The following is a 25698-nucleotide window of genomic DNA, read 5'->3' on the forward strand; positions in this document are numbered from 1 at the left end:
GGGAGGGCCAACCCAGAGGCAGCCGAGCTCATTTCTCCGGTCACACCAGGCGATGCAGAGCAATCACCGTCTGCTGGTTCCGATGAAAACAAGTCCAGCGTAACTCGGGCTTCTCATCCTCTAACGTGCGCTGAATTCCGGTATCTTCCAGATCGACTCGGTGCTGTCAGACATCCTGCCGGTCGGGCGGCGGGAAGGGGAACTCTGCTGAGTCTGACACAGTGAACACACACTGAGGGAGGAAGATGTTGATGAAGGAGTACAGGATATGCATGCCCCTCACCGTGGAGGAGGTAAGTTCTTTTTTTTTTTTTTTTTTTGCGGATTTCCCCTCTTTTTGGATACTTTTTTTTTTTTTTAATGTTTTTTTTCCCATGACCTCAGTGGTTTCTGTTTCCCGGACGGTTACAGCAAAGCTTCAGGGTGGATTTTATTCCCTACATGTGCCTGTGGGGGGGTTACACTAGGCATGTTAAATGCTTTCAGATGAACTTGAACAACTCCATTGAATAAAACAGCATTTAAAGCCTTTTGCATAAAACCCAAGTTAAAGAGGAGGAGTTAAATTTTTTTATTACATCTTTAGGAGTAAAATACTACAATGAGCAAAATAACCATTTCTATTTTGTAGACATTTGTTTGTTAATTTAGCCATGATTTTTTAATACAACTAATTATTCAATTCAGTTTATTTCTATAGCGCCAATTCACAACACATGTCATCTCAATTTACAGTTCACCAGATCATACAGTCAAATTGATTCAAAGTTTGATATCTAAGGAAAGCCAGATTGCATCGTCTCATTGACTTGAATGCAATCTCTCACATGAAGCATGCTTGTAGCGACAGTGGAGAGGAAAAACTCTATTTTAATAGGAAGAAACCTCCAGCAGAACCAGGCTCAGTGCTGAGGCTGACTGGGGTTCAAGGACACAGAAGCAGGGATACAAAAGCAGCTGTAAAAGGCGGCCCCTTCCAGGAAATACACAGCCAGGCAGACGAGCTCTGAGCCAACTCCCATGTCAGAGGATGAAGAGAGCACATCCAGCCAGTCACAGTCAGAGAAACAGGACTACACTGGAAAACAGGCAGATCTCCAACTTCTATAAGCAAAGGTGTTGATGGCTGCAGCCCAGCTGATATTTCTCTCCAGGATGGCGTCACAACCAACAGGAACAGACAAGGCAAAGCTACTATGAGGAAAAGCAGAGAGAGCAGAACATTAGAGATTGAACTAACAGATTCTGCAGAGTGGGAGAATAGAGACAGATTGAAGGAAAATTATGAAACAGCTTAGACGTCCTCCAGCAGTCTAAGCCTATAACAGCATAAGTATAGAGATAGCTCAGGATAACCTGAGGCACTCTAACTATAAGCTTTATAAAAAAGGAATGTTTTAAGCCTGCCCTTAAAATTTAGCCATGAAAAATAAATTTTCTTTCTTAAAAATTACAATTAAGTCTCATCCAACCTATTTTTCTTATATGACTCCCTCCTGTGCAGCACTGATTGGATAATTTACATGAAGCAAAGGTCCACTGTGTTTTGCTCGATCTGATTTAATCTCAGGGCAGAGTCTAAAAATAGGACTTGAAGACGATTGTTTTTCCTGTCCTGGCATGTATGTAGCTGTAGGTTTTTGTCAATAATCAGCTCTGCTGTCCATGTCTGTGGTTGCTGAGGTGTGTGGGTGTATGTTGGTTTTCCTATAGCCCAGAGCTGCTGGGCTGTCAGCTGGATTTACAGTCTAGTGAGTCCATGTTAGTTCAGTTTTTTTAAGATGATACTCATACTTTTTTTTTTTTTTCCTATAACGGAATTATAGCTTTAAAAATATAAAGTTTGATAATGAGCATTTCCTTATTTATTGATGTGCAATAAAAAAAGGGTTTCCCTTAGATGGCCTTTCCCTCCAAGTAAATAGCTCTTAAAATGCAGCAATGATTGCTTTCTCCTCTGACATGTGTAACCTCACAGATGACAGATCTGTTTTTTTTTAGCTTGCTGGATTAGAGGAAAGTGATTTCTGCTCCATAAAACAGCCAGATGAGCTTCCTTAACGTTTTAAATCCCTGCAGAAGAATATCACATGCATGTTGCTGTTTTTTTCCACACAGCGATGGTCACTGAAGGCATCAGTTAGGAAACCTCAGTTCCAGAAAGGAAATGTTTAGGTTGCAATGCAAGGCTTCGCTTAAAGGATTCTTTCCCTAAACACCTTTGCAGTGTGTGGTTGCAACATCACTAAGATATGTTGTGTGAATTGTTGCATTTTGCAGCGGTTAGGTTCACAGAACCTCCGTACATCAAGGAAGCTCCAGTTTCCTTTCACACTTGGAAAAGTTGGCTGCTTATATGCATAAAGGAAAGGCTCAAGGTTAAAGCTCTTCTTTCAGTTTCTCTGAGCTTGACAACGTCTGTTCGAATGTCTGAGAATGTTTCCAATGAAATAAAAACCAAATAAGGATGAATAATTAATTCAGGTTGACAGTTATTTCAGATTTGTGGTGGATTACTCAACACTTTCCCATCCCCATCTTTACCTCTGCAGAACTTCTAATCACATGCAGACGTGAGAGCTATTGTTTCAGATGTGTTTTTATATGGAAAAGTAATTTAAAAAAGTTCACCTTTACTTCAAATAGAGAACATTTATTGTGTATGTATTCTAGCTGGAAAAGTGAATAAATATATTTATTCTTAAAAGATAAAGCCCTCAACTATGAAGTAAAGAATATTGTCATTTCTTTTAAAGATGATCAGCAGAAAGTTGAACATTGATCATTTCAGTTTTAAGAAGCTCACTAAGTAGGAGAAAATCAGTTGCCATGTTGAGTTAATTAGCATTAATAATCAACAAATTAAAAGGTTTAGCTTTCCTGTTTAAAATATGGTAAGAATTTGATATTCCAAAATAACGGAGCATGAACCAAGGAACTGTTTGAAAGCTTTATTTAGAAAGAAACGGTCAAAAATGCCCCCCAAAACATTTGATCTGATTATTTAGGGTCGTCTATAATGAAGCATAACCATAAATCAGTTAACATTACTGAGAATCATTCTGATGAACAGCTTGAATTTTACTAGGATTATATTTAAAGTCATCTTAAAGATGAGCTTGAGGAATCTGTGAGGTATCTTTACAGCCTTTCTGGTATTTTTATTTAATAAGTGGGAGGAATATTTATTGTGTTTTACATGTAAGATTAGGTCAGAATGATCTTTCTTAATGATAGTCATTTTCAGTTACCCTCACTGTATGCTATATAAAAACAGGAAACAAAGAAGTCACTCTTAACCTACTGTGGAAACAAGTCAGAATCATATATGTAACCTCAAGTGCAGTTCATACAGAGGTAACCAAGCTTTTATACTAAAAAAAAAAGAGAAAGAGATTGAAGCTCAATTCATAAATTGACTCTAATTGTTCTTCTTATTCTTGATCTTGTCTTAATTCTTGGTTCTATAACTCCTGATCACTTAACTCTTGTATTTTAGGCTTACTCCCTGCTTTAAGTCATCTCTCTATCCTCAAATAAAACTACACTGCCAGAAGCTTTTTTCTTTTTGCTCTTTTTAGTTTTTATTTTAAGTATCTAAACTCTTCCTCACATTTTATCCATACAGGGAAAGTTGAAATTAATCACCAGTCATCTGCACTTTGGGTGATTATTTAAAATCATTTCATTAATGCACCTTTTAATGGCCCGTGAAAATTTAGTGCAAGAAATTCAGTCAATGAGAGAGTTTGGGAAAACATACATTTTTTCGATTCTTAACTTTTTTTAATACTTTGGTTTTGTGGGGGTTTTACAAAGGGCTCCTGTGGTCACAGATAACAAGTTGTGCTTTAAAAGGTTGGCTGGATATTGGAGGTGATAGCCAGGGTTAGCTTAGAGAATCAACCAGCTGTTTGTCCCTTCACATAATGTATAGCAACTTAACAAAAGCTTCCAGGTTAGACTGTCTTTTTGTTATTCCTAGGCTCTATAGTAACCTCTTTAATCCACCTGGAGGTGCTGGCTTTGTTAGCAGTCAACATTCTGCTCTGCTATGAGAATCTGGCTCTGTTGCATGACTGTCTTGTTAGAAGCTTAGAAGAAAACAATACATAAAACCCTCGTCATCTAATATGGCAGCTGTGTCTGAAGGATCCCCACCGTCTGTCTGCTTATCTTTAGAAATGACTGTTTTGCAGACTGCAGCTGAAACATGCTAACAATGCAGTGAAATAAAACTTTTTAAAAGCTTCTTAGGGACTTTATCCGTGTCAACGTAATGATATTTTTGATATGTATTCATATTTGTGTTTTTGTTTGTATTCATTTATTTTAGTAGCCTGATGTAGTCCTACTCAATTCTAGTCAGAATATGGGTCTGATACTGCTCCATAGAGCTGTGATTATGGGGCGTGTTTTGAACGAACCAGGAAAAAAAATGCCTCTGCACTCAATTGGATAGACCTACAACCAATAAGAGCAACGGAGTGCATGATGTATGTTAAGAGACGCATAGTTGTTGTCAACAAAAATCAAAGCGTGCAGTTGCACGCCTAAAATAAGAAGATGAGCCTTGATCGCATTTCTCTGTTCCTCTTTTAAAATTAATTTGCTGTCGATATCTTCTAGAACAGACCTAATAGCAGAATCTACTCACCTAAACTCTCCGGCGGCAGCCATTGTTGTTGTCACCCAAGCGCGCTTTGGTCACATGGTTGATTACGTTACTGTTGATCATCTGTCCATCATCGTATAAAGCCCGCCCTGAAAATTTGATTGGATCGCCAGAGAGGGGGCGATCATACTCGCGCTACTATGGAGCAATGCCAGACCGAATTTCCCAACCTCAAACCTTGTGGGCGGGACTAAGTTCGGAATGGCACCCAGGCTATTATTTTAGTGCTGCAACTAACGATTATTTTGCAAATCGATGAATCGGTTGATTATTCTTTGATTAATCGATTAATAATCGGATTATATGAAAGCCTGGAGTAAAACATTCAATACTGATTGTGAATGATTTTGGTTTTTAATTATTTCTTAAAGTCGTAGGGAAACTGCTGTTCCAACTGTTGCATTTCCGAATTCTCCCAAGTGGTGTAAGTAACTTTTCACGAGTGAATAAAGTGAATGTGATTGGTCGATTATCAAGAGGGCGGGATTGTTGTGGCGAAAGGTTCGCAAGCAAGTTTGATTGTGGCCGGTTTGTCAGTAGCATCTTGCAAACCAGTTAGCAACTTAGTGCTAGCAGGTTCCCAATGGGAAATTCCATTGGGACCAAGTAGCACTAAATTGGTGACTTAGAAACGACACTGTCAAGGAACGCTATGGACAGAGGAAACATGCAAGAGGAGGAGAGTTTAGTGTCGGAGGTCTTGGATGAGTCTCCTCTGTTATACATTTTTTATTTAGAGGAGGAAAGCGGGGACGAAGATGTTGTAGAAGAGGACGCCAGGGCGGCAGAAGCTTGGTTTGGTGTAGAAGGCTTACAGCCGTACATGTCTGAGCCCTTGCCTCGCAACGCTGCCAGTTCTATTAGCTCTACGCCTGCTGAAGACACAGACGTCCATCCCCGTGAACACTGGGATGGAACTCAATGGGAAAGGAAACTATTCTTATTTCAATCATTGCATATATTAGCTGCGACATATGAATCAAGATGCTATGAATGAGAAAAATTAATTGACAGATGACATATTATGATATATGATTTACCAAATTTGGGTGTAATGGCTGACCTAAAATCTTACAAACACAGATTTTAAGACAGGATTAAAAAAATAATAGAAATGTTCTAATTTTTTGGACAATATGGTCTGATAAAGACTACATTTATACACATGTTTAAGCCACAATGATTTGACATTTAAAAATCTCTACGACTTTAAATAAACCAAAAAAAAAAATGACATCTCAAGTTTTGTCCTGTCTAACCCTCTAAACCAGAGGTCCTCATTAGGTGCATTAGTATTACAAATGTGTGCAAAACTATCTAGATTCTGCTAATTTTGAAAATGCTATTTTTTTTACAATTGCGGTATTTCCATTTAATCAGAAATGCAATTAAGATGCGTGTGAATTCACTTGTTCACATGTAACCCTTGAAAATGTCATGGCAATGGCTGATGTAATCAGGTGAGATATATCCATATTTCAGCCACAGCTCTGGTGCTCATCGGGCTCATCATGGTGAACTAAGTGTAAAAAAACGCTCAGTATCCTCATGAATCTAATTATGCAGCGCCATCATTCCCCAACTACTTCCAGTCGTCTTCATCTTTCTAAAAGCCAGAAAGATCCAGTTGCAGATAATGTAACTCATGTGATGCTACATTTGGTGATTAGTTGAAATGCAGCTATTGTGGGGGCTAACAGCCGCCTGGTGGAAGGGTCTCAAACGCCTAACCAGAGGGCTGAGGTGTCCTGCAACGTTTAGATGTTACTCTGCTTCAGCACACCTGTTATAGCAGAGGTCACGGATTAGCAGACCGCAGTCCGGATCCAGACCCACAGGCTGGCTAATCTGGACCCAACCTGATTTAAAACATTTATGAACTACTGTATGATGTCCGATGACAGCGTCTAACTTCACTTGTGCCGCTTCTCCTGTTAATATGGTAAAGCCCTCTGGAGCGTCCGGTACCAGGCTACTCGTGATACAAATGATCCAATGAGCTGCTGTCAGTCTGGGTTGCTGCTGCTGCTACTTTTAGACACAGCAGGCAAACCTGTGGCAAGCCGGGCGATGGGAAAGAAGGAGAAGATGAGAAAAAGAAAGCAGAGAAAATGTGGACTGCTGGAAGAACTGTGGTGGAACTGGTGAAAGAAAAGTAAAATGGTGCTCAAAGATGAACCTGCATATTTAGAGTATGTTTGGCTCAACCTGCTGCTGTGAAGCAGGATTCTCCACCATGAACAGAATCAAAAATATGGATCCAGGATCAAAATGAGTACCTTGATATGTGCTTGAGAATGACTTTGTCTCCATTAAAGCCTTGCAGGGCAGCATAAACCCACTGCTCTCATTAAGACAAAAAAAAGGAAAAAAACATAACAAACGGTCAGTTCAGGTGTTTTATAAAATATGTATATCAGGAAATTTTCTATATACCAAACTGAACGATTGTTCTCTTCTTAAAAAAAAAAAATAGAGATTTTAAAATGGGACTTTTTGTTATTTATTTATTTTTATTATATTTTTTTAAATTTAAAGATTCAATGTGTAAAATGGAAGCATAAACACCTCCTTTTATTTCAGTGTAAAATTCTGATTTAAAGTAACAGATTAAAATAAAAAAATGTCTCTGGACCTTTACTGGTTGATGATTTTCTTTATTCGGACCCATGCTGATTTTTATTTGGTTAGTAATTAGTTGGATAGTTTAACCATCTGATGCAGCATCTCTAGGGCAATAAACACCTCTAAAAGCTGCAGGGTACTGGCCCTGAGTTTGAAACTCCTGCCCTAGTGGTTCCCTGTGGTAATGCAGGGGGGGTTGTGGATTTAAGATTGACTTTGTTTTAAACACAAATAAATGAAACATGTTAACATCTGCAATAATGTTTTCCTTTACACAAGTACCAGAAGTTTACATTAAGATCTGAAAAAAAAAAAATACTGATAGTTATTCCTAATCAAGAGCTTTTTCTTGATTTATATTGTTTTATATCTTCAGATGTAAATTATTTCTGTAATTTGAGATTCATTTAGCCAGACATTGAAAGAGGATCCTGGACAGAGAAGCATTGAAAACCTCTCTCTAAACCTCTTATAATGAATCCTCTGGCTGCATATATCTTTACACCCATCAATAATTATCTATGGTTCAACCTATTCCTTGTAGATGATCATTTGTAGAAAAAACATTTCATCCTCAATAGTTGTATATTTTAATTCTTCTTGTGTCTAGAAATGTTGAATTGTACTTATTTTTACCAACAGGCCTGCCATATTTACAACATACAGTTAGAGCTTACTGACTCTATAAATTACTACAGGAAGGAAGGAAATAAAAACAAGACTTCCTTTACGATACAAGCCGAGCTTTAAACCCTGCAGAAGTGAACGTGCATGAATCAGTTTGATTGTTCAGCTGTCAGGACATGATGGCGGCTCTCTGGAAATTCCTATGCTGAAGCCCAAAAGTAATAAGCTCTCCTGGAGATGGATTAGAGGTAGAAATGGTGTACGTTTGCGTCTCTAGGTGCAGATTTTACGCTTGAGTAACACGGAAGGTTTCCATACAGCCGATACGGTCACGATACGCACTGAAGAAACAAGAGATAAGTAGTTTAGATGAGTTCCAGAAAGCAAAGCATCTTTAAGTGTTTACAGTTGGTATTCCTCTGGGAAATTTACAGTAGAAGCTGCTGCACATATTGGGGGGAGTTTCCTCTCTCTCCTAAAGGCCGTCTCAAAGTTTCCTGCTTGTCCTGAAGACAAAAGGAAAAACAGCTGATGAAGTGAAGGGAGGGGTGGATAACAAAGAGTGCTGGCAGACTCTGAAGATGGAGATGGATGATGGAAGGACTTTTAGAGAAAGAGGGGAGGGGCCAGAGGTCATGCAGGAAGTTCCAGGAGATTTAGTTTTCCTTTGAAGCTCCCCGGAGTCACAGCATGGAGAGACTTAAAGTCAGAGTCACGGGTACATGCAGGGTCACGTCTCTTTTTGTGTATTGTCTTCGGGAGAAGATTACCGTCTGCTGCTCGCCGGCGTTGCGTCATCACATCCCTACTTAACTGTAGATGTTGGATTGGTTTTTTCTGCCGTGTTTATACAAGTTTGATGAACGTCATGCCCACTGAAGAAATCGTTTAGCGTGTAAACTGTTCTTAGAGTCTCAATCGGCTTTCACCCTTAATCATCTTTGGGTGTGTGGATGACGCTAAAGGGATCCCATGATCAAGACCTTTCTTCATTTCTCCCCAGTCATCCAAAAAATGTCCTTGCCAATGAAATTTGAGTGATTTCATACCTGTTTATGGTTTATAAGAGGTTGAAATAAGATTGAAAAAAAGAAATATATTGTAACATAAATTTCTGGTTTTAGAAAAGTTTTAATTTGTACGCACTTGGGTCCTGATGTTCAGAAGGTTCAGATGTTTTAAACTTCTCGCGAACATGGCGGATCTTTATAGAAGCTGCAAAGATATTTGCTTTTGTAAAACCAGGAGGCAGCAGCCTCAGACTGGGATATGCAGACCACCTCCTAATGACAAATAAATGGCTGTGAGATATGCAATTAAAATACCTAACCACAAAGGGTTTTTGGGTCTATATTTAGCACGTTTGATAGTCTTATGCAAACATGCACGCAGAAACATTTCCGGTCGTTATGGCGACAAAGGAGGCATTGGTAGTATGACAGACGATGGAAGGATGGCCTGTAATGAAAGCTCTTTGAATCAAAATGAATCGAGGAGCAGACAAGGATAATTTCCAGGTTTTATGATTAATATTCTTTTTTTTACTTTGGTTCTTTTTGTATTTTTCTTTTTTACTGTTTTTAGTGCTTTGGGATGTTATAAAATACACTATAAATACTTTTTATTGAAATCATTCTTATGTTATTGTTTTTTAAATGAGTATTATCATTATTACTACCTTCATCGTAAGGGATTAGAGCTTCATTTTGCAGAGGTGTCAAGTAACGAAGTACAAATACTTTGTTACTGTACTTAAGTACACTTTTTAGTAGGGGTGGGTATTGGCAAAGAAGTCATGATTCGATTCGAATCACGATTCACATGCCACGATGCGATTCTATCACGATGCATCATGATACTTGAAATATTGCAATGCAGCGCGATGCATTGCGATATTTTCACCAAACACTGTAAGAAAAAGTTACAGCCATTACCAGTGGCTGACTGGCTGTGTGTGATCTGGATCGTGTCTTCAATTGATACATAACTGAAAGCAACTGAATTCGTACATAGCTGTAATTTTTCTTTTAATAATCGATTCTTGCCTTCAAGAATCGATGCAGTAGATCACAAAACTTAGAATCGCGATGCATCGTCATGGCGATTAGTTTGCACATCCTTACTTTTTAGGTATCTATACTTTGCTTATTTTTCTTCCTACTTCTGACTTCTACTTATTACATTTTCACACAAGTATTTGTACTTTCTATTCCTTACATTTTCTGACAGATGGCAGCCTTGAGTGGAATTCAAATAACGGTCCTTAAGGTTGCATTTTCCCCTGTTGCTGGTGCACGGTTTTCCTTCCACTTAACTTTCCATGAATGTTAGTTGATGTGGCACTCTGTGACTTTCCTAGAAATGACTATAAATGTTAGCAGTCTTCTCAGGGTTGTCTATCTCACTGACCTGGACTGACAGACATTTTAAAGATGCTGAGATGATTAAGATGCGACACCATGAGTTTCCAAAATGTAACTTTTTCACAATACTTACATTTTTTTAATCAAATGTAAGCCATAAACATGAGAATTAAAGGACATAATTATGCCACTCTGTTACAAAAACATAATATGTTCATTGTCCTTTTTTTAATTATTGACAATAATGTTCAAATTCTTAGATAAACTGCTTTTCTTATAAGGATGTATTAAAGAGAAGGTTCTCATTTAAGAGCCAAAATGCTAAAAAATATTAAACGTTTATTAGATTTTTTTCCCAAAAAGATAACTAATTCAAAATGCAAAAAAACTATTATTTTTAAAGTATTTCTTTAGTTAAGGTGTATAAATAGATGTAACTATCTTGATTCACAAGCCTGAACACAGTTGAAAAGAGAAACTTGAGAAATGACGCACGCTCCAATTTTCCACTTAGTGTTACGTAAGCTTTGTAGCTGCTGCTGAAAGCATCTCCTGTTAAAAGTTTACAGGCCCTATTCTGCATTCCTCTCCCCACTTATATGCCAGCATTTGTTCACGTTAACTTCAATTTTTTCTGTGTGTTAAGCAAAGAAGTCTCATAAGTTTCTGAGCTTTCACTTACTCCTCAGACACTTTTCTGAAGTATTGACTTAAATATTCCATCTCAGAAGATTTAGATGTAACTCTAAACCAAGCCACTTAAAGAAGAAATAATTATTTTCCTTTTTAAGTACCCCGGGTTTAACATTGCTCTCTCCTCTCTTGTACACGGTGCCATTTATCAGGCACGGTGTCCTTTCCTCCTCTCTTTTTGTCTCGCAATATATGGAAAGGCGATGCATCACAGGAGCAGCAGTAGATGTGTTCCTTTATGCCACCCTATCTTTTGTCCGACTGTTTGAGCAAACCTTAAGAAGACAAACAGTATTTTAACCGGACTGACTCAGAGCTGCACCCTCGCTTACTAATCATCCCCTTTTGTCATCGATCAGGTCTTAGCACAACCAGAATTTCATGCTCTGTTAGCCTCGGCTTACTAATAGAAAGGTGATCAGAGACTTTAGGGGAGATTCCAAGTGTTGCATTTATTACGGTTGGTTTTTAAGAAAGCCAGAAAGACATTCAGCATTGGCATGGAGGAAACAGACTCATTCATTTATAGTGTGATCTTAAAATCAAAATCAGGGTTCCCGCGGGTCCTTAAAAAGTCTTAAAAGTTATTGAATTCTTCAAAATAAAACTAAGACCTTAATTGGTATTAAAATGTCTTAAATTAGTCTTTCGTAGGTCTTAATTTTTAAAACATCATAAATAGGATTATTTTTATTACGATTTATTTTTGTAATCTAAATAAAACTTTAAAATTGAAATTTATTTTTTTTTATTTATCAAAAAAAAATATATAACGGCTCGCCATTATTGGTTCTGTCCTGATAGCGGAACCAATAAAAGCGTTGTTGCGGCTGGGACATTTGGGAGATGCGCCATTAACTTTTTTTAGGGATGCACGATATTGGGATTTTGGCCGATATCCGATATGCCGATACTTTAAAACTCATGTAGCCGATAACCGATATCGATACCGATGTTAAAGCTGGACAAAAATAAGTAGTCATTGAAAATAGCAGTTTTGTTATCCATTTCTGACACTCAAATATATTTTCATATGCTGATATGAAATTGATTTTTAAAAACGCGGTATCGATCTATTTTACTTTCAAAATCTCGTGAAATTTCATCGTTCTGTTACAAACTCTTGTGATATTTTGCAAATTCTTGTGAGTTTTTGTTAGTAAAATAGATCGATACCGCGTCAATATATAAAAATATGGCAAAATTTCGTGAATTTTCGGGGGATTTCGAAGCATAACGATGACATATAGCAATATTTCATTAGTAAAAGAGATTGATATGGTGTTTTTAAATGGCAATATATCAGCATATGAAGATATTGTGATATTTTAATATCACAATTCCCTCGTCTTTAGAAGTTTTTAAGTCTGTAAAAAAGAAGTTTTTGAGGAAGAAGAAGAGGTAGTATTTTTTTTTTTTTTGACTTTAGAAACTCAGAAGCTGATCAAATATCGGGTTAAATATCGGTGGGGTGGCCGATGTCCGATATTCAGTTTTAAGGCCGATACAGGCCGATACCGATAGGGGGCCGAATATATCGTGCATCCCTAACTTTTTTGTCTGGAAATATGAGCAAGTGTAAATGTAACCAAAAATGTCTATCCAGCCAAGAGTTTTCTCCATGGCTAAAACCAGTACCAGGGAACACACATGAGGCTCAGTGTATTTCGTGCAAGAAGTCATTCAAGTTCGGAACGATGGGAATTAATGCAGTGGAGTCAGACATGCGAAGCGCGAAACACAGAGCATCAAAATCGAGTTACTGAGAAACAGCCAGTATTTCTCAGTTTTGTTCCACCATTGTCTCTGCAACGCCTCCACTTATTACCAACTCAAACATACTAAGAAAATGATACAAAGAAAAATAGCTGCAAAAAAGACTTAGCACTGGTTATGTTGTGGCTTTAAAACTGATTTGTTTTGTTCTCTGCTAAAACAAAGTTTGTGAATTCAGTTAAATAATTGTTCAAATATATCCGCCATTTGTATGTTTTTAGCTGTCTTCCTGTATGGGAAGCTTTTCAAAATTTGAAACATTAGTGCAGTGGTTTATGTTAAAATAAACCTTTGGGTTAAGTTGTCGCAAGCGGGTTTTTCTTGTGTTTCTTGTGAATTTGGTCTTAAATTTTTATTTCAAGTGGCAATAAAAGTCTTAAAAAGTCTTGAATTTAACTTGCTTTATGCTGCAGGAACCCTGAAAATACATCAGTGTTTAACATTTTTTTTTGTCTAGAAAAAACTAGACAAAAAACTCATATCAGTAATGAGTAAGTATTAATTTGTAGCTGAGATGTTTTAAAGAAGAGAATGGTAAACAGCTTGTAAAGTGAAAGTTTCTTTAATGGATATTGATACAAGAGTGGCATTGTAATAACTGATTGGGGTTTTGAAATCCAAAAGCTACATTTTTCTTTGAAGATTAACTGTTTGTTTGAGTACTATTGGCAGAGGGAGATAATGGATAGGTTTATTTGTGGAGAGATGACTGTGTAAATGGGAGCATTTGTGGCTGGCTGCTCGGATGAATGGCCGGATGGCTGGCTGGAGCGGCACCTGCGTTGTACGCCACGCCAACATTTTTCAAGACATTAGTATCCCTGAAAGTGTCGAGCATCATTTGGACTCGCACTGCTGGCTGGTAATCTGCGAAGCCACAGCTCTGTAGATGGAAAAAACAAAACAAAACATGAGTCTAAAGTAGTTTTATATCAGATGTTTTCAAAACCTGAGTGTTTAACTAGTTTGCATAAGTCGCAAGTAAAAGAACAAACAATGAAAAAACTGTTTACATTTTTTTTTAAGGATTATTGGTCATAAAGTAGCATAAAAGTGATCACGTTGCAGACATTATATCAACACTGATGGCTTCAACCCTTTTATGCAGCACTACCTTTGATGGGTTAAGGCATTATTGACTGACTTAGGTTAAGTGCAGGCTGTGGCGTCTCTTTCCACTGTGTACTCAGTCATGTGGGAGGGGAAAAATATCAACAATTGCCAGTTTGTTTAAAACATCCTTTTAACGACGACCTTTCAACTTGATTGGGTGCCATTTTTCCATCTCTGAGCGTATTTCCTTGATGTGGGTTGGCAATTTAATTATCTACGGGACAGAGAGCTGAAAAGCAGAAAGGGAAAATTGGACACAAATGATCATAAAGTATTTAATCGATTCAACTGGAAAGAAAACAAAACTGAGCAAAACTTCTTCAAGTTGTTATAAAGTGTCGTTTGCTGAAAGCATTTAGGATAAAATTATTAGTAAGCATTATATAAATCCAAAGAAAGTATCATTCTTAAATTCTTTTGACAATTTCACATTTTATCCTAATTTCTGTGAAAAAAAGGTGAATAAAAGCTGAATAAGTATAAGTGAAGCCAAAACTGATATGAACGATAGTTATTGCAGTCATTTTTTATAAAAGCCAACCAAAATATGCTGCAAAATTATTTTGCAGCAATTTCCACCACATTTGGTGGTTGTCTTCCATTTTTTTTCTGAGAATTGCAGCCTCTTTTTTTTAACATTTGTTTTTGTATTTGTGTGATTTGGAGTCTGCATTTTTCCATCTTCTGCAACTGCAGCTTTTTTACTTTGCACTAGTTTCTTGTATTTTCACTCTTCTGCTAAGATCAATTTGCAAGAGAAAGATGGATCCAGAAGATGTCTCCTTGGGATTGTCCCATGTTGGGGAAAGAGTGGAGAAGGAATCATGGCAGAAAACACGTCTCACATCTCCTTTGAATGTTTTTGTTGCCGTCTTTGCAAACATCAGGAGCACCTGCACAATGAAGGATCTTAGTGACCTGGAATCAATGGACATATACAATCAGTGCTGTGATGGTTTTGTTAAAGATGTCTGAATTTAAAAGACTGCCAAGTTAAATGATTTCACTAACATGTTTCTAATAGCTTTCAGATACAAGCTACATTAAGCAAATGTAGCTTATGCTACAATAAATAGCAGTCATTTTTTCTCAAAGTAATTAAAAATTACTCTTATGGGTTTTTTTGTTTAAAAATATAGAATTAATGAAACAGATCATTGCTGTTTTTGAAGGCTGGCCCTAAGCTGGACCCGCTGATGTTTGGTGCTTTTTTTTTTCATCATCTGAGAAATACTTTAACCCAACATGAAGCACCCCTTCCAAATTGTCAGAAACCCTCATTAAAAGTATCGCTTAAACAATTAATCAGATTAATCTTAATTAATTGATTATTGGAATAATTGTCAACTAATTTAGTAATCAATAATTAACTGGAATTTAGAGACTGTAAAACGTGCCTTTAGCTGACAGAGCAACCCACTTAGAGCAGTGATTATATCAAAGTTGTAAAACACTATAAACATTTTACATTTATGATAAAAAAAAAAACAAAAAAAAAAACGTTTTTTTGTATGTCAATATGCTCTATCCAGAACTCCTTAAAGGAATAGTAAACCCAAAACATGATTAGCCTTCATTTTCTACTCACCCCCATGCTGAACAACACTCTGGAGTACTTTTTTGATATCTCAAATGCATCTGGAGATCTGGGAGGCTTCTTGCTGTCTGCTGACATTCAAATAATGGAGGTCTATGGTGCCCGAAACAGAAAGGTCCATAAAAGTCCACAAAAAAAGTGTCAATATTCCTCCATACTGCTCGTCCAATGTATTCCAAGTGTCCTGAGTGGGTAGCACCCAGAATTTACTCGAAACGAAGTCATTTAGAATGTTTTTAGAGCATAAACAGTAGTGTATAGGATTTCCTGAAAGCGCACGCCCGCACGTTTACGACGCTACGGAAACCGCGGCAGACCAAACCGGATGAAAGTGCGCATTCAGCTCGGCAAAGAACTCATGCTCTTCCTCAACACTGAAGTCCTCAGACATTTTTCTTTCGTTGTTTCTTTCTTTGCACAGGTAAACAGCACATTTCTTCTTCTACGCTTGCATTATTGGCGGAGCAGACGCTGAATGCGCACTTTCATCTGGTTGGTCTGCCGGCTTCCGTAGCGTCGTGAACGTGCGGGCGTTCGCTTTCAGGAAATCCTATACACTACTGTTTATGCTCTAAAAACATTCTAAATGACTTCGTTTCGAGTAAATTCTGGGTGCTACCCACTCAGGACACTTGGAATACATTGGACGAGCAGTATGGAGGAATATTGACACTTTTTTTGTGGACTTTTATGGACCTTTCTGTTTCGGGCACCATAGACCTCCATTATTTGAATGTCAGCAGACAGCAAGAAGCCTCCCAGATCTCCAGATGCATTTGAGATATCAAAAAAGTACTCCAGAGTGTTGTTCAGCATGGGGGTGAGTAGAAAATGAAGGCTAATCATGTTTTGGGTGTACTATTCCTTTAAGTGGAAAATTTTTAGTTTTTGCTTTCAAATTGACATATATTCTGTGTCTAATCTATCAGATTAAGATGGTTTATGTCGACATTCCTCTGCAGGTGACTTTTCAGAACTCCTCAAGTGGAAAAGTTTTAGTTTCACCTGCTTTATTTTCATGAAAAATCTTCTTTTAGGAACCTTTAACTTTCCAATTATTAATTGATTGATCTTAAAAATAATCGAAAACTGTATCGATTTTTAAACAAATTTTTAGTTGCGCCCCTAATAACAAGTCAAACTTATATATAACCTATTAAATTCCAACATATATAAATGCAACTTTTAAATCCCAGAAGCACAGAAGACACTGCCTTTAGAACAGGAACCCTTTGAGGAACCAGTATTGCACTTTAAGTGGGTTTGCTGCCATACAAAAGGGAAGATGGGTGCCTCTACTGTGCAGATCCATGCATGCACGTAGAAATAAGAACTTTTCAAGGAAACAAGAGCAATAAAGTCCTGTGACAAAGAACTCTGGAGAAGTGAGCTTCTGTTGTCATGAAAACAATGAAACCCTGGAGAGAAACAACAACAGGTTGGTGGTTATTACAAACTAAAATATGCAATTATAATAGCATTTTTGGATTGGGGGGGATCCCATTTTTGATATTTGGCTTAAATCGTTCAGCCTTACCTCTCCCATCTAATGACCATCATCTAATGACCACCATGTGCACCAGCGCTTTGGCCTTCCTTCATGGTTAAGTGGGTATTAATGAATGGATGGGGGGAGTTCAGTAATTATCCAGTAATAACTGTAGCATTTAGAACCACTACTTAAAAATCACTTATTATGAGTGACCTACACACTGTCATTTTTTTTTTTATGCAGGGTTTCCTTGCATCATTAAAAATCATTTAGGCCTTAGATATATATATATATTTTAATTTAGGCCTTAATTGGCTTTAAAATTCATTAAATGTGATTATTGTAGCATTTAAAATGCTTTATAAAAAAAAAAAACAGTTTATAAAAACAATTTTGTCAGATACATCGCGATATATTTGCGCGGAACTGCTTCCGGTTGATCGTAAAGCCAGATATTCGGAAAAGAGATTCGAGGTGGAGAAAAAACTAGAGAATGGGGAAATGCAAATTTAGTAATAAGTAGATCAAGTAAATTGTCAGCAGAACTTCTGCACTGTTTTCGTGTCCTTCTAGGGATGATAAGCCCCATTTCTCAAGGACTAGTGTTTTATAACATTGGGCGTCTCCCCAGTCCAGCAAACCTGATCAAAACGACTGAGTTACCTCCTTATGCATTCATGCTGTCCAGACTTCACCTAATTATGAGCTCTGTTGATTCAGAGTTGGCATCTAAAAGTTGCAGAACACCGAGCCCCCCCGAGGATTGGAGTTGGAATCCTCGTCCCTTATTGGGTAACCCTGCTGTCTCAGATCCTGCCCTCTAATAACCCCATCAGCTGTTTACTAATAAACCATTTTACCTTGTTTCAACCCGTTCATTCAGATATTTCAGTAACAAATTCCTCCCATCCTCTTAAAGAGTTTTAGGAAACAAAATGATGTTTGCCGCTTTGGTTTCATGTTAAGGTTCAGGGCCTTTTTGCCATCTGGAATACAAGAAAATGCTGTGATTTAATCAACATCCAATTTACTGCCATTTACTCTTCTAGAGGAAACCATCACGGGTTGTGATGGATCATTATCCTCAGATGAGAACTATTCTCATTTCCTAGATGATGACTGTGTGTTTCAGCTTCGTTTCTCTGTCTGTGCCGATGTATTGAGTATTGTGCTACCAGGAAAAAAAGGAGGTTTTATTAAATAAGGGCCGTATGAGATCCCTCCTCTGTGCTAACAGGGACACTTTTAGTCTGGTTCACCTTTAAATCCGTCATCCCGGCTCCTCCTTGTTGATTTATAGGCATTTTCTTTAAGCTGAATTGGTCTTTTTTTTTGTCATTTTCACTTAACGGGCAGATTTATTATGTTTTATATTTAAAGTAAAGACTTTCAACGCTGCATCCTCTTTGCGTCTGTGTGTTGGAATGAAACAGCCTTATGTTTAACCCCCAACCCCCCTCCATCATATCTCTGCTTCGCTGACGAACAGCATGAGGGATAAAAGACTTTTCAGACCTGCAGTCGCAGTCTGAATGCGGCTACTCTGAGTTTACTGTTTATCTCTTCTGGCTGAGGAAAACCCCCCTAAAAACTCCTTTAACTTTCATGCTGCGCCATGAGCCGGTTTATTTAATCAAAAGAATTAAACATTGTAAAACTCAAAGAGAGAATGAGAGGAAATTGAATTGTGTTTGTGTTAAAAGGTTTATAACCTTTTTACAGCACTTGACAGGACTCTCTGCTAAGCGCCGGCTAGTGCCAGCATTTCTCTTTTGTTTATCAGAAGGGGTTTTGCAGGCTGTGGTTGAGCAGCTTTGACAGGAAACGTGACCAGAGCGACACAGAAAGCGTCTGTTCAACCTCTTCTCGTTTTTAATATTCAACGTGTTGTAGCGTTAACAGTAGATGATGCATAAAAGGAAAGTAGAGATCTATAGTTTTGATTATGCAGCCTCTTGAGACATGTAATATCTGTGGGTTAATTATCTTTTTTATACTTTTTCAGAACGTGTCTAAAAAATGGTGACGATATCTAGTATAGAAAATAAACTTGTCAGTTTGATAAATCTTTTTTGCTTTCAAATTGACATATATTCTGTGAAGAAGACTGTTTATTTCGACAGCCCTCTGTAGGTGACCTCACAGACTTTCTGTCCTACCAAGTGTAGGACAGAAACTTGGGGGAAAAGTGTTCAATTTCTTCATTTTCTGATATGCTTAGACTCGGAGAAGCTGTTAAATAAAATCCCTCCTCACCTTCAGCTGTTTAACAGACTCCTGGAGCGGTTTAGGTTCATGCAACTTAACAAAATGCTAGTTCCATCTGAGGAAAGGTAAATCCCAGCGTGGTGCAGCCGCTGATATATTTCAGTCTAGTTGGTTATCAATCAATAACATCATGTTTTTTAATATTTTAGACAAAAATGCAGAAAATGTGTGAAAATGAGGTTATCCAAGGTCCGTTTTTTGGTGAAAATCAATCTCAGATTCCTTAAGGAACCCTGAAGAAGATGAGAGCAAAATATCCATCTAAGTGTGAGAGTTTGGCTCTGACCGAGAATTATCACAGTTTTTTTCAGTTTTTTATTTATTTATTCATTCAAGAACATAAGAGTGGTGGAAATACTAGCAGACAGATGGTGAGAACTCGCTTCTCACCAAGTTACTGAGGAAACCTGGTTTCTTCTTCATCCGATCTGCAGCCGCAGATTCAATGGTGAGAAATAACCTTGTGGCAGAGCAGGAAAACCTATTCTACACAAAGTGCATAAGCTTTAGAGAAACCACAACTTCATCACAAGACTTTAGAAAGCAACAAGTGTTTCCATTACACGTCTTTGACTGGTTTACCTGACTGCTGCCTTTGCACAGCTGTTTTTTTTATTTTTTTTATACCTTTTCTAAACTGCCTCCAGTTTCCTAAGCAAAGGAGAATATGTCTACATCTACTTTGGCAGGTTTAGCTTTGGTTTATGTTAATCAGACTCGCTATGACTGAATGCATGGTAAAAATAAATCAAAAGATTTAGCAAATAGAATTGATCACCTTTTTACAATTTTCTATTTTTTCATTTTCGCCCCCCCCCCCCCCCCCCCCCAGATATCTTTTTTTTTTTTCAAGCTTTTTATTGTCATTACACTTTCACAAGTACAGAGCAATGAAATCAACTCTGCATTTAACCCAGAGGTGTCAAACGGATTCCAGAAAGGGTTGTGGGGCTGCAGGTTTTCTTTCCAACCAAGCAATAGCACACCAGACTCAATTCATCTCATCAAGTGAGTCCATTCTGAACATGGTGGCTTGATGAGATGACTGGAGTCTGGTGTGCTATTGGTTGGTTGGAAAGAAAACCTGCAGCCACACGGCCCTTTCTGGAGCCAGTTTGACACCCCTGCATTTAACCCATCCCCTTGGGGAGCAGTGGGCTGCCGTTGTGCGGCGTCCAGGGAGCAGTGTGGGGTTAAGGGTCTTGCTTAGGGACCCAGAGTGGCAGTCTGTGGGAGTGGGGCTCAAACTCAGAACCTCAGGATTCCAGGCTCTATGCTCTAACCACTAGGCCGCCGCTCGCCCGACAGAAGCCTGAAATTTTAACATTTTTCATAGATTTTTTTTAAGGCCATTTGCCCCCCCCCCCCCCTCTCTCTCTGTCTGACTGAATGAATGTCTACAATTTAGAATTTTTTTTTTTGTATCACCTCCTATTCTCTGCCTTGTTTGAGGTATTTTTATTAAACCCTTGACTGAGGCTGAAAATGGTAAACTAGTGGTTTTCCTTCACTTAATAATAGAGTCCAACGCGCAGTGCTGCTCTCAGTGTGACCTATTAGTGTGTCAGCATTCAATGATCAAAAAAAGATTTGGGTTTACCACTGACTGAACTGTTTAAGGCCAGTTCTGGTTTCATTAGTGTCCTGAGAAGTACGAGTCATTTAGAGGTCAGAATAGATCACATTAACCAAAACATCAGGGCAGAATTAAACTTTTCTTGTAAAGGAATTGCTTTGTCTTTGTGTGTCCTTTAATTTTTATGAATCGAAAGTTAAAATTTTTATCAATAATGTTTTACACATTTCTATCTAAACAGTGATGGTTCAACTCACAAGAGCAAGAAGCTTGTGAAGTGTTAAATCTTGAAATTGTAAAATAGATGCTAGGGCTCTGGGTGACGAGGACAGCAGTTTCAAAACGGAACAGAAATAGCGTTTTTTTAATATAGAGTTGTGTTATTTAGTCAAGTATTGATTGAAGAAACTGATATTTATTGAAGACTTTTATCCTTATCTTTATGCTGGTCATCATGTTTTTTTTCCCAAGGGCCACAAATGCTTCCAATAATCATTAGTGTTGCACCGATACCAGGATCAGGCAGGGCCCCGATCCAGCACTAAAATGGTGGTATCAGTATCGGCGAGTACTGACAAATAGGGCACCGATACCATTTTGAGATTCAACAGTTTGTTGAACTATTGTCACCCATTCCAGGTAGGCAATACAAAGTTCTACTGGATTCACTTTGTATTAGTCTTTTTCCTGCTTCACAAAAGTAGGCAGCAGCTTGACAAAGTCATGATGGAAATTATTTTACATCCAAGTAGTATGAAGTTCTTCATATACACACACACATCACTTTCAAACAGATAGTATCGGTATCGGCCAATACCGCACAGCCAGGTATCGGGTATTGGTATCAGGGCCAAAAAATGGCATCGTGCGACACTAATAATTATCATAAACCATTAGCTACAATTTTACTTCTTGCAAGAAAATGTATCATTTACTAAGAGATCAATTTGTTTCTACAACAATCTTGAGGTTAAACCAAGCTTTGTTGCATTAACTTTTTCATTTTCCAATATGTTCTGAATCTGTGGGTAACACCCGCATTTACCTAAACTACCACAGGCATATCCCATTGTTTTCTACCTGCTGCCAAATACTCCCAATCTGTTCATTGTTTTAGGAAATGTCCAGGAATAGTAATATTAATATTCCTGCCAAAACCAGAGAAATGAAATAAAAATACACCCACTTTTATCAGAAGAGTTAAATATCAGGATGAAAGTCCTTTGTTTTTTTTTTTTGAGCTATACTGACCAAGTCATCATTGATTAAAACACAGATGAAGCCAAAAATGAACTGCTATGTTTGGAAGAAGCAAGTATTTTTCAGATGGCTGCAAAAATAAAATCTAGATACAATCTAATTAGGTCTGAGTAAAGGCAAAACTGATATGAACGTTAGTTTATCACATTCCTTTTTTATAAAAGCCACCCCAAAGAGCTCTGAACTTTGCCTTAGCCATACCAGCACATTTTGAAAGTCTTTTTTAGATTTCAGTGCAGTTTTCTCTAACTAGATAAACTCCCCAGGTCCTTCATTTCCCAGGTCTTGGTCCAGGGGTTGGACTTTCAGCCAATCTGTGGATATTAATGGGGTGGGGTTATGTGCTGAGGAGCTGATTAGTTGACCCTTTCCTCCACTGCAGCTGTGCAAAGTGGATTGTTCAAATGAAAGCAGCAACACCAGAGAAAAACAACAGAAACTGTGACACAATACACCGTGCAACAGAATAAACCTTTAGGATGTTTCAAGGCATAAATAAAACTCAAATATCAGATCAGTTTATTAAGATATTGCTTAATTTACATGACACCAACTGCAAAACCATTCTGCCTAAGCTGAAATGCAAGTCGATATAAGCGACACACAGATGAACGCAGGATAGGTTCAATGGTGTATAGAACAATGCTACCTGAGGCATGTATTGAGGCATTTTTCTTTATCAGCAAGCATTCAGGCAAAGACATCATGCAGTAATGTTCCATACATTAGTTCTAAAGGGTATTTGAAATCAGTAATGGAAAAATGTACATTAAAGCCGTAGGGAAGTCATATTTAAATGTCAAATCATTCTGGCTTAAACATGTATATAAATGTACTCTTTATAAGACGATACTGTCCCAAAATTTAGAAAAGTTTTATAAAAAAAAAGAAAAAAAATCCTGTCTTGAAATCTGTGTCTTTTTGGTAGTTATCTTTTGCAGGCCAGTTAGTTATACGTCAGCCTGTACACCTAAATTCGGCCAATCATATATCAACGGTCATCTGTCAATCACATTTTTTCTGTCATAGCATCTTGATTCATGTCACAGCTAATATACACAACGGTTAAAATAAGAAATAAGAATCATTTCCTTTCCCCTTGAGTTCTGTCCCAGTGTTCATGGGGATGGACATCTGTGTCTTCAGCAGGCGTAGAGCTAACAGAACTGGCAGCGTTGCGAGGCAAGGGCTCAAACATGTACGGCTGTAAGCCTTCTACACAAAACCAAGCTTCTGCTGCCCTGGTGTCCTCTTCCAAGTCACCAATTTAGTGCTACATAGTCCCAATGTAATATCCCATTGGAAACCTACTAGCATTAAGTTGCTAACTGGTTAGCAAGATGCTTCAGAGACACCGGCCACAACCAAACTTGCTTGCGAACCTTCCGCCACAACAATCCCACCCTCTTGATAAACGACCAATTACATTCACTTTATTCACTCGTGTAAAGTCGTGCACCACTTGGGGGAATTTGGAAATGCAATGGTTGGAACAGCCGTTCCCTTACGACTTTCAAGCCCATGTTTTTCCACAGACAGAGGAGGAATAATAAACAATGCAATCAGCACGCTCAGAGTGAAGTTGTGTCTGACTCCTTTTGCAGTTACAAATAATGAAGAGAGAATATAGTATATAAAAACTGAGGTTAATTCTATTAGACTGTGATAGACTGGCGGCCTGCCCACGGCGTAACCTCACCTTTCACCTTAAACTGCTATTGCAACAGCCCCACCTCAACCCTGATGGATAAGCTGGAAGATTGCTGGACAAGAACGTGAAAAACATTTAATTACATGAAAAAGCAGGCTAATAACTGGCCGATACTTTTAGCCAATATCGGCTTATATGTGCAAGCATTCTCTGATTTATTATTGCATTGAGCAGAGATGCCTTGAGACCAAATCAAGCACTGACATTACTGCCATCTCAATTTCTTTAAATTGGTATTTGTCTAATATTTGATATCATTGTGTCATTTTTATTTTGTCTATGGAGAACGAAAGAGTAATATCAGCAGCACTTATCAGGGATCTGTTAGACTGATGTCAAAATAATCTCTATATCAGTGTGTAATTATTTGTAACCCATGGCAGAGAATTACCTTCAGTCCGGTTTATTTTCAACATACGTTTGCATGCAAACATTTTTAAGCCAAACGTAATAAAACTCCCTAATTATTATGTCCAGTCGTTTGAGGTCCATTATGTCCAGAGAGAACTCCTGATTCCAATGCTGGCTTCCACCGATGAATGGAAGTTAAACGGTTTGTTTCAGTGTTTCAGTGAGGTGAGCTCTGATGGCTCATGTTTGCTATTTTTCTCATTGAGAAAATCAAATATTAGAGATTTTCTAATATTACCAGCAACATAGATAAAACATTAGATAAAAAAAGCAAAATGGAACAAAAGTTCAGCCTCCCTTTTTTGTGTTTCATAGCTCTGGTCTTCCCGTTGTCACGGTTACTAGGTGATAGAAGTTATCCTGAGGTAATGTAATGGTAGGAACAGCTTGTAATCCTCTGGTTTCTTCCATGTAAATGACTTTGCACACATACCGCAAAAGTGTCCCAAATGTTATTTCTATTTTTTAGTCAGTGCTTGTCCTAACTCAACCTCTGCAGTCTCACACTGCAAATGCATAAAAGCTGAACCTGATCAGCTGGTACTATTCCTTTCCTCGGCTCCTCAGAGACTCTCACAGCCTGCAAATGGACGTGGAGGTATGCGTACCAGCTTTCATGGTAGTTCTTAGTCATTACACTGCAATCCAGTAAAAGGATTTCGATTTACTTAAAACCAGAACGGGAAAAGTAGATCATTTTAGTTTCAGTTTTTAGTAATTTAATTCATGAAAGGAAGCTCTTAGATTCATTAAACACAGAGCAACATGTTTGACGCCTGTCTGTAGATTGTTGTCTTGCATCTATTGTACTTTGAATATTCAGGTTGTTAATAGAATTAGATTTGTGTCATTACATAAAACTGGTTTATAGTTCTTTGTACAGATGAAAGTTGCTTTTTATGGAGTTAGATGAGGTCAATTGTTTCTTCACTAAAACAAATCCTGTCAGGGAGGCTTCATCTTTCCCTGGATTAATTAAGATGCCTTTTTCCGATTGCCACTTTAATAGCTCTTATAATGTAAACGGCTCTTGCAATTATTTTCCTGTCTGTAGAATCAAAGTCATGTCAGACAGGGTGCGTCGGCTCCCATGTCTCCACAAGAATGATTGCTATTGTTTTCTGTAGGGGATGTCAAAAGTTTCTAAAGCTTTGCTCCCATTGTGTGTCACAGATTTTATGCTTAGAATACGATTAAACCATCATCTTTATGGTCATCATCATGCTGTTCTGCCATGCTTGCAGCCCACACACAGGTGCAGAGCTATCTGTTCATAACCAGTACATGTAAACATAGTCCTGCTATACATAGCTTTACACTAAAACGCTTCATTCTCATCTTCTGTTTCTATGGAAACTGGTGCCATCTATGCCTGTCATTACTGGGGTAGCGGGGTGGATTGTAGTGGTTTTTAGATGATGCCGTCCTCAGGATAACTGTCAAATACTGAAGCGGAGGAGTCCCGCCTTCCATGCTTTCTGCCCTTGTGTGTAAAAGCTGAACTTCTAAGA

General features: G+C 38.0%; 1 protein-coding gene across 2 annotated transcripts in view; it reads left to right on the top strand.

The window, feature by feature from the left end:
- The window catches only part of LOC119784435 (cytoplasmic phosphatidylinositol transfer protein 1-like), a 90698-nt gene continuing 65000 nt past the window's right edge, over positions 1-25698 (top strand). The window contains exon 1 of one of the 2 annotated variants that reach the window (XM_038286481.1): positions 1-293. In XM_038286481.1, the coding sequence (XP_038142409.1) occupies positions 246-293 (48 nt within the window). In that variant the 5' untranslated portion in view covers positions 1-245. The remainder of the gene's footprint in view (positions 294-25698) is intronic. The other variant, XM_038286482.1, reaches the window with a different exon arrangement.

Source organism: Cyprinodon tularosa, unplaced genomic scaffold (assembly GCF_016077235.1).
Source record: "Cyprinodon tularosa strain WSP-4 unplaced genomic scaffold, ASM1607723v1 ctg226, whole genome shotgun sequence".
Lineage (NCBI taxonomy): Eukaryota > Metazoa > Chordata > Actinopteri > Cyprinodontiformes > Cyprinodontidae > Cyprinodon > Cyprinodon tularosa.